The sequence below is a fragment of the Littorina saxatilis genome, linkage group LG2, assembly GCF_037325665.1.
Source record: "Littorina saxatilis isolate snail1 linkage group LG2, US_GU_Lsax_2.0, whole genome shotgun sequence".
In the NCBI taxonomy this organism is placed as follows: domain Eukaryota; kingdom Metazoa; phylum Mollusca; class Gastropoda; order Littorinimorpha; family Littorinidae; genus Littorina; species Littorina saxatilis.
The window spans coordinates 51002265-51012168 of NC_090246.1; the positions used below are offsets into that span (position 1 = coordinate 51002265).

General features: G+C 41.6%; 1 protein-coding gene across 2 annotated transcripts in view; it reads left to right on the plus strand.

Moving 5' to 3' along the window:
* The window catches only part of LOC138959165 (N-acetyllactosaminide beta-1,6-N-acetylglucosaminyl-transferase-like), a 49543-nt gene extending 40090 nt beyond the window's left edge, over window positions 1-9453 (plus strand). Inside the window, exons 3-4 of one of the 2 annotated variants that reach the window (XR_011453646.1) lie at window positions 4460-4980; window positions 5345-9453. Coding sequence is in view for 1 of the 2 variants with exons in the window: in XM_070330542.1 (XP_070186643.1) it covers window positions 4460-4734 (275 nt within the window). In the remaining variant the exon portion in view is untranslated. Of the gene's footprint in view, window positions 1-4459 lie in introns of both variants that reach the window. The other variant, XM_070330542.1, reaches the window with a different exon arrangement.
* The last annotated feature ends 451 nt before the right edge of the window (window positions 9454-9904 follow it).

Genomic DNA, 9904 nt, shown 5'->3' on the forward strand with positions numbered 1-9904 from the left:
AATCAACAACGTCGGCAAGAACAATCGGAATCGAAAACGTGTAGGTTTAGAACGTCCGTACCATATATATAAGACTTATTACCAGCCTGCCTCATGCGTGCAGACTCAGTGCAACGTGACGAGCAATTTGTGTTTTTTGGAATGCCGCAGTGGTTTGATTGCCCTAGCCTAGCAGACGACAAAAACCCCGCTCAGCAAACTAACATGTTGGGCAAATGTGAACGAAAAAACGATGGGGATATAATACGTGTAGGGTTCAGAGCATTCTTACCTTATATATTTAGTACCAGACTCCCCGATGAGTGAAGATACCACACGAGAAACATGCCACATTTATTTTGAAAATGTGCTAACCGTCGACCTTGCGGGTTAGCCAATTCAAGGGGAGTCACTCTGCACAATTAATCCGTCGAAGCTCGACTTGAGGTTTCGAATCGCAAATAACTAAGAACACAGTCCTTTCTCCGAGTTCAAATGAGGTCTCTCTGAAAGATCATCACTGTTTAGCTTAACGCTACCCTGGAATTTACCAACAGAAATTAAAACACGAGTTTGTGTGTGATGAAAGCACGACACACTTGAGATCACTTGAGACAGCCCACACAACAGTAGATCTTCTACGACCTGACCACACAGTTATGCCTATTCAAATGCGCGTAGCAAAATGTGCGTGTTGTATCTTCTTTTTCTCTGGCGGTACCGACAATATCGTTATTGAAACAATCCCAGTGCACTAAGGAACTTATAGAGCAAATCTCGAAAATAATTATTGAACTCAGCGCTATGCGCTTCGTTCAATAATGAATTTTCTCGATTTGCTCTATAAATCCCTCAGTGCACTGGGATGTCTCAATAACTTAAATAATAATAATAAATGAGCATTTATATAGCGCAACGTCATAACTTTACAATTATGCTCTTTGCGCTTGACACATTTAAAATCAAAACACTGTTATAGAAGCATTTACATCTACATTCATAGTAAACAACGCTTAATTAAAAGCAAACACCATCAAACATACATTACAAACAATTCTTCCACTAACTAAGCAATAAAAACATGAATAAAATGGGTTTTGAAAAACAAGGAAATACCAGCTGAATACCCTTAATCAAACAGAACATGTTATCAACAATACTGAAAACAGCCCAAGGTGTTTATATACATTATCACATTATCACCAGAACAACAAATACACTACATGTAGCCTACTGATGGACTGAGAAAACCAAAATCAGGGGTTTTATTTCTTGAAGAGGTGTGTTTTAAGTGCTCGTTTGAATGCTTGGGATGACTGAGAGTGGCGGATGTGAAAGGGGAGAGAATTCCATTGTGTGGGTGCGCAGAAAGTAAAAGTGCGTTGTCCGTATGTTTTGGTTTTGGTGTGTGGAATGGTAAGGATGCGACAGTCAGAAGAGGCACGCAGTTGTCTTGCTGGAGAATAGACGGTGAGGAGTTCAGAGAAGTAAGCAGGAGACGAGCCAGAAAAGAAGTTAAAGCAGAGGGTGGACAGTTTGTAGTCAATGCGGGCTTGAATAGGTAACCAGTGCAGTGTGTGAAGAAGTGGTGTTGCGTGATCTCGTTTTCGTGCTTTGAGAATGAGGCGTGCTGCCGAGTTTGGGACTTTTTGTAGTTTATGCAGGAGGTACAGAGGACAGCCAGCGAGAAGAGAGTTGCAGTAGTCAAGTTTAGAAAGAACAAAGGCACAGACAAGAGTGTTAGTTGTTTGAGAGGAGAGTGAGTGGCGAATGGTGCTGATCTTACGGAGCTCAAAATAAGCTGCTCTACAGACTAAAGATATATGTTTGTTAAGGGTCATGTCAGATGAAAGGGTGAATCCAAGGTTTCTAGCTGATGGTGAGAAAAGAATGTCGGTGTTGCCTATTTGAACAGAAACAGGTTGGGGAGAGGGAAATGTAGTGTTCTTCTTTTTGCACAGTAAGACTTCAGTCTTATCATCATTCAGCTTAAGTTTGTTATCGACCATCCAAGATTTAACATCAGTAATACATGTCTGAATGGTCTGGATGGCAGAATGTGTCTCTGCAGGGGGACTGGGTTTATACAGCTGGGTGTCATCAGCAAAAGACTGATTTAAAACAGAATGGTTTTGAATCAGTGTGGAGAGGGGCTTAGTGTACATGATGAAAAGGATGGGACCGACTACTGAACCTTGAGGAACGCCGAAAGAAAGTGGGGCTGGAGCAGACATCTGGCCATCGACAAGCACAGCCTGAGTCCTGCAAATGAGATAGGACTCAAGCCATGCCAGCGGTGGACCGGAGATGCCGTACAGAGTCTGAAGTCTATGGAGAAGCGTGACATGGTCAATCGTGTCGAACGCTGCAGAAAGGTCAAGTAGGGTAAGCACTGACACATCACCACCATCCAGAGCAGACAGAACGTCACTGATTACTTTAAGTAGGGCTGTTTCAGTACAGTGAGAAGGGCGATAAGCGGACTGAGAATGCGAGATCAAATCATGGGTGTTCAAATATGACAACAGCTGCTTCAAAACTACCTTTTCAAAAACTTTGGACAAGAATGATAAATTAGATACAGGACGATATTTCTTCAAAATAATGACATCAAGACTAGGTTTTTTGAGAAGTGGTTTGACAAGTGCAGTTTTGAACAATGATGGATAACAGATAACAGGCTATCATTGACAATTTGAGTAAGAGTTGGCAACAACACATCAAGATTCTCAAAAAGCAGTGGTGTGGGTATGGCATCAAGTGGACAAGTTGTTTGTTTGGACTTCAGAATAATGGATCTAAGGTTTTTTTCACTGATTGGCTGAAATGATGGAAAAGAACAATCAGTGGGAACATCAACATGACTGGAGGAATCAGAATGTGCACTCATCTGATCAAGTTCAGAATGAATATCAGAAACCTTCTTGATAAAACGATGGTTATGGTGTATACATGCACGTATGTATCTAAACATTCTGATAAAAAGTGACATTTCAGTCAGAGTTTCAAAAATGATTGCACTGTATACTTAATCATTTCCCCAGTGAAAAACGTATATAGGATATGTTATGTTTAGTGTGAAAATGTGAAGACAATTAATGAAGATAGGTTTATATAAATAAGGTATTATGTTCGCATATTTCGCGAAGACGACCACGCCGACCCGTCTCGGTCTTCAGGTTTCGGCTAGCCAAGCCTTACTTCATATAGTCTCGGTGATGAATGCTCCCGGTTTTTCGGTGTTGACCATTAAGTTTTAGGCCGGCAAAAATTAACTTAATGTTTTATTATCGCTTCACACTACTTGTTTAAACCTCGTGAACTAAATGTATGTGATGGTGGGAACCAAAACAATTAGAAGGTCTGAAAAAAATCAACAATTCCAAAAGCGATTGAATATGAACATGCTGTTCCACATATCAAAGAAGATATTTTTTATTTTGCCATGTTAAATGTGTTCACCATCAAAACAGTTTTTCGGTTTAGGCCTACTATCCATTGTTGTACAGGTGTTGTTGCTTTTCTCATAAGATGTACACAATTTGACTTGTTACATGTCCACTGTTTTCAGTGAAACACCTAACGACAACGGTTAAATCCCACTTAGCTAATTATACCCCACCTTCCAGAAAGACAATTCTTCCTCAGACCATAACATCCGACACGGAATATTTACGAACGTCGTCTATTTCTATGCAATATGTATTAAACGAGTTTTGAAAGTAAGTGACCAAGCCTTAAATGGTTTTAAGACAGTATATTGTGGCTGTTTATCTTTGCAACGAAAGTTGAATCAAGATATCCTGAGAACTGACCCCTTTTGATAACAGCTTGTGTGGTATGTCTGTCAGTCTGTCTGTCATTGAGGTCAATCTACCTTTTTCTGTGTCCCCTTGTGTTTTTATCAGTTCGACCGACAAGAAAAGGCGAAGGGCTAGCTGCTTTTGAAAATTAGAAACGCATAATGAAAATTCCGCTTGTGATTATCGACACCCCTTCTTGACATCATTGGATTTATTTTGATATTTTGAGGCTTCTTTCTTTCTTTCTTTCGTTCTTTCTTTCTTTATTGTCGCATTAACCCTGATGAGAGATTTTCTGTGACCACGTACAATGGAGATAATCCGCATATTCTAATTTTCTCAAGCTAAGGTAAACTGTAAAAGGTTTATTTCAGTGATAAGATAAATCAATTTTAAAATCCTTTTAAGCCAGGGTGAGATAGACATAGCTTGAATGAAAATACAGAAAAACAGATCGACGGCTAGAGGTTAATTATACGTTTTATTTTTGGGGCAGAAGGGTGTGTGTGTCTGTTTGTGTACATAAATTATGTGTGTGTGTGTGTGCGCTGCGTCATTTCGGATCGTAAAGTTTGAAATTAATACAGGCGAGAAGAGTGCGCTTAAATTTAATTTCGTTCACTGTGTGTGGGGCAATTAAAGTTAACTGAGTTCGTTGTCGTTTCTTGTAATTGCAGGTGCGCCCGATAAGAAACCCTGGCTGGCTGTCTACGCATCTTGGATACCTCGAGACCCATGTCATAGCGGCAAGACCACGAGAGGGATCTGCATTTTTGGCGCACGGGACTTGCCGCAGTTAGTGGCCAGGAAGGAACTGTTCGCCAACAAGTTTTACCTGGACTTCCAACCACAGGCCCTGCACTGTCTTGACCAGTGGCTAGTCAACAAATCTCGCGCTGCTCTGCCTTTTGATACGCTCTACTACAGACAACTGCCGTTTGTTAAGAAATGAAGTGTGATGACTATCAGGCTACTGTTTGTTGGTATAGCTTTTTCTCTCTGGTCTAACCAACTGACCAGCCCTCGTCCCAAGAGGTTTTTGTGGGAGATTGTTTTTTGATCTCATGAGTGTGTGGGATGTAGGATTGGGAGTGTGTGTGTGTGTGTGTGTGAGTGTGTGTGTGTGTGTGTGTGTGTGTGTGCGTGTGTGTGTGTGTGTGTGTGTGTGTGCACGCGGCGCTCTGCATGGTGCTTAAAGGCATATGTACGCGCTCCCGTGTTTACAAAGTGTAGTTTGCCCATAATCGATGTCAAACGCACCATAAGACCATGTAATGACGATATGTCGCCATGCGCGGACCATATACATGCATTACAGCTTGTTTTAGAGTCTCAAAAACGTTGGATGTAAACAAAGACGCGGAGTTATTTCCCTTGCGTCAACGCTACCTCTGTTGGCAAATCTATAAATAGGACGATCCAGATCAAAATGAAAATTAACATATCTCAACATTGAAGGGGTCCTAGACCACAATATTTTGCAGGGAACTTAATTTAGCATGTCTCCAGCTGTTGGTAAAGCAATTAGCGTGTATAGTCATCGAGTACATATGGCTTTAAAGGTCTCATGAATTCGTGTCAGGTTCATCATCTTCACTAGAAGTTGTTATCATGTATATAAGTCTTTCAATAGTTCTGCTTTTTAGCTGGCAGTCTTACTCATTTGGTATCAACGATGTCCAGCTAAAGTCACAACGGAATTGATGTTTGATTTACTGTTTTTCTGTCATTTTTCTGTCTTTTATCAGAATTATGGCGTTATTTTTCTAAAACATTCCAAGTTGCTTTTTTGTTTGTTAATTTTATTCTGTTACTTTATGTATTGAACGCTGTTGCGTTACATAAATGCATTTATTAAATCCAGCACCTGTGAGTCAACTCATAGACCTTCACACCAGAACTTCAACACTCTTTTTTATCTACAATTAAAACGTAATCAATGCAATCTATTTGCCACCTCATGTCCCAAATAGATTCTTATTCTGGGGACAAAAATAGAAATTTAGCATAGCATAGATGGGGATGGGGTTGGGAGTGGGGGTTGGGGTCAAGGGGTACGTAGCGACCCTGCTGGGATCTAGAGGGCAACACCCCCCCCCCCCCCCCCCCACTGAAAATAAGAGTCACAAATTATGTAGTCATTACATTCAAGTGAGCGTAAACAATCTTCGCATTTAAAAATCCGGAAACATTTTGTAACCTTTTTTTTTATATCCGGAACTTAGTATTTTCGGATGCCCGGGAACTGATGCTTCCATTTTACTGTGTTATAAAGTTTGGCTTGGTCGCGTATAGTCGTTGGTCGCTGCGAACTAACTGATCGCTGTCTATCAGGAAAGGACTTTGTGCTTGTTATCGGATCATATCGGTTGGCGACGTGACCGATAACACGATCACCGTTACACGTTTTACTCTACCTTCTGTGACACACTAGACAATCGTATCTCGTGTCAGGTCATGAATAACAGGGGTGGATGAGGGTGTGTGTGCACGTGTACCTCCCTCCTGCTGAAGAAAAAAAAGAGAGATAGGGGAAGGGCTCCTAATATGGACCACTATTTGTTTCATTCTGATAACTAACTTGTTTTCTTGCGAAGAAGTTTTATTTTGTGTTTGGTAGTCCTTCTCTATTGGGTTCACCGTTCGGCCTAATTAGAGTGAATTAGCTTTAAAAGACATTCAGCAAAAATTAAATTCAGAAACAATTACGGGGCGCCCAATATGGACCAGTGAAGAGGCCTTCACGAATCACTGTAAAAAGCCCCCTATACTTCAAAATAACGTGATACAACTTAGTGTGCAAGTCAGACTAATTAAAATGTGCTTTAGATTTATCTGTTGATGAGAGCAATTTTTGAAGCTCACCGGGAAACTAAAATAGCTTATCAAATACAGAGTGAAAATAAGTGAAATTATCAACTACCACGAAAAGAAGACTATTTGATATATTTGTTTGAAATCTCGAGGGCTAGTTACGGGTATATTTCAGCAAGCTTCTTAATGGCTTAATGAAAATAGCCTTTAGCTTTTATTTTTTTTCGATTTGTTGAAGGTGGTTCATATCAGGCAACACACACGCACTTTGAGATTTTGCTTTTATTTTTATTTGTTGTAGAAATTGGGGGTCAACACTGCTAAAATGTAACAAATACGGTCTTAGCTGTCACATATAGCAATGTTTGTGTAACAACAGCTTTGGCTGTGGACAGAAACGAGTCCGTTTTAGGCGGCAAATTTAGAGTGAACGCTGCCAAAAATGAAAAAAAGAGAAAAGGTCCTAACGGTTTTGAGGTTTGTTTTTCTGCAACTGTTTTGACATGAGCTGTTATCGCTGTGAATACAGCGAATGGAATTGTTTTGAGCGCTCTAGCGCCGTTAGTTTGTCAGAACAGGAGGTGGTCTATATTAGGAGCCGGTCCATATTAGGAGCCATTCCCCTACAAAATCTGACTCCATGGCAATTTCTAAACTCAGATGGCACCAGATAGCACCATTTTGCGGCTTTTTCGGACAAAAAAAGTTGGGGGGGGGGGGGCATACACCCGCTCCACCATAGCACCTATCATTTTTAGTGCTCCCCCTCCTCCCCAAGCCCCCCTTCCCTTTACAAGCAGGCTAACTGATCCGCCGCGGAATATCAATAAAATACGAATTGCCAATACCACCGCCTTCTTTGTTGTTATCGATATGGGCTACCGCGGTCTCGGAGGAAAACTGACTGTCTCGATCTGTGCAAAATGTCATATTTTGGTCAAACGTACGAATAACGTGTAATATTTGCACGGTTTTGTTTAGTATGATGCCTGAACTATACAAAGCAGAGTTTAAAGGCACAGTCAGCCTCCCGTAAACCATCACAGATACGGTCAGGCTTTTACACACAGTTATATATTATGAAGTCTTTTATCGCGCGCGTATCTCCAGACTCGGACTCAAGGCGCAGGGATCTATTTATGCCGTGTGAGATGGAATTTTTTACACAATACATCACGCATTCACATCGACCAGCAGATCGCAGCCATTTCGGCGCATATCCTACTTTTCACGGCCTATTATTCCAAGTCACACGGGTATTTTGGTGGAAATTTTTTATCTATGCGTATACACTTTTGCCAGGAAAGACCCTTTTGTCAATCGTGGGATCTTTAACGTGCACACCCCAATGTAGTGTACACGAAGGGACCTCGGTTTTTCGTCTCATCCGAAAGACTAGCACTTGAACCCACCACCTAGGTTAGGAAAGGGGGGAGAAAATTGCTAACGCCCTGACCCAGGGTCGAACTCGCAACCTCTCGCTTCCGAGCGCAAATGCGTTACCACTCGGCCACCCAGTACAAACACCCTTTCATTTAAACGCTCACCGATTGAGAACATCCTAGGTGCCCTCCGTAAAGAGCGAACAATTTTCAAAGAATTTATTTTTGCGTGGTTTATCTTACCCCTGAGCCATCGTGAACCCGTGTGATCCAGTTTCCCTTTTTCACAGTGTAGTCGTCAGTTAGTCATTTGAATGCGACTCGATGTGAGCTTATCTACACTAGCACGTTTATATGCATAAAACAAACTGCTGTGGTTCTCAAGAACTCTAGCGATGGTTTTTGACTGTTGAGAGGAACGGCGATATGCATTAAACCGTCGTCTGCTACGATCCTTGCGTGACCCTGCTTCCGGGCTTTTCTTTTTTCAAACTTTCACAACTTCGAATTGTACTGATCTTGTCTTGATAAAAAAAGAATTCTTTTGTGATTAAAGAATGTTTGTGTAACAAGCTGTCAATGTATTATTTAGATTTTAAAAGTTAAGTCCTGCGCAAAAACGCACCACGGTCAAAAAACATTCTGATAATCATCGATCCACGGCTATGGCCAGCTGTTTACATCGATAGAATGAGACCCGAAGGGAAGTAACTCATTTTTGACCTGAGTTCAGGATGGGTCCAAAAAGTGTTCGAGACAATCTGCAAAATTAATTCTTTAAAAATTGCTCGCTCTTTACGTAGGGCACCTAGGATGTTCCCGTTTGGTGAGCGTTCAAATGGAAGGGTGTTTGTACTGTGTGTAAAAGCCTGACCGTATCTGTGATGGTTTACGGGAGGCTTACTGTCCGGGCGTAATTTCCGGTATTGAATATTCATAACAGCCGTCCAGCACCAAAACGAGGCGCCATTGTTGTAGAGGACCAAGTCCACGAAAATAAATTCTTTGAAAATTTCTCACGCTCGACAGAAAGCAGCCAGGATGTTCCCGTTCGGTGAGCGTTCAAATGGAAGTATGCTTGTACTGTATGTAGACGCTCGGGGAGCTCTGTAATGGTTTACGGGAGGCTTACTGCGCCTTTAATCTTAAACGGCTCCGAAGATTTGGACGTCATAATCCGATAGCTTAGTGCTTCGATCGCCCCCTTGTGAACTCTTTACCTCTGAACATGCACTTCATTGCAAAGTGTGGTAAGTATAACATCAGTTGGGGTAGGCCCTATTAGCTATTCAGAGTGAGCGACAAGTTCTAAAGTAATCAAACATTCTTTTATCCTTGGAGCGGCATTTTGAGTTCTGCGTTGTGCATGCGATAAAGGTAGGGCCCTACATGTTGTCTTCTTTATCTGCTAATAACAGTACTGGAGTTTCCTGCAATTAAATCAATAAAATGTGAAATTACAAGACAACTCATAACTCTGTGTGTGTGTGTGTGTGTGTGTGTGTGTGTGTGTGTGTGTGTGTGTGTGTGTGTGTGAGCGTGCGTGCGTCCGTGCGTGTGTGCGTGCGTGCGTGTGTGTATGTGTGTGTGTGTGTGTGTATGCGTGTGTGTGTGTGTGTGCGCACACAAGCAGATGAAGCATCAGTTCGAGACTCTCCGGCAAGGAGTGCCGCTCAGTGCCAGAAGCCTATTATACTAGAAGTATTTATCTACTATTACCAGCAGTCGACACGCGGTGATACATATGCCCTTTGACCTTCTCTTGGGGATATCCCGTCCTAAAAATAGAATACCGGATTGTGAGAAAGCTGTAGTCCAGGGTACTCACGCACTATATTAATTTGATTTTCAATACACGACTCAAAACCTTTGGGATAAATAAACAAGTCACGTGAGGCGAAATAACAACATTTAGTCAAGCTGTCG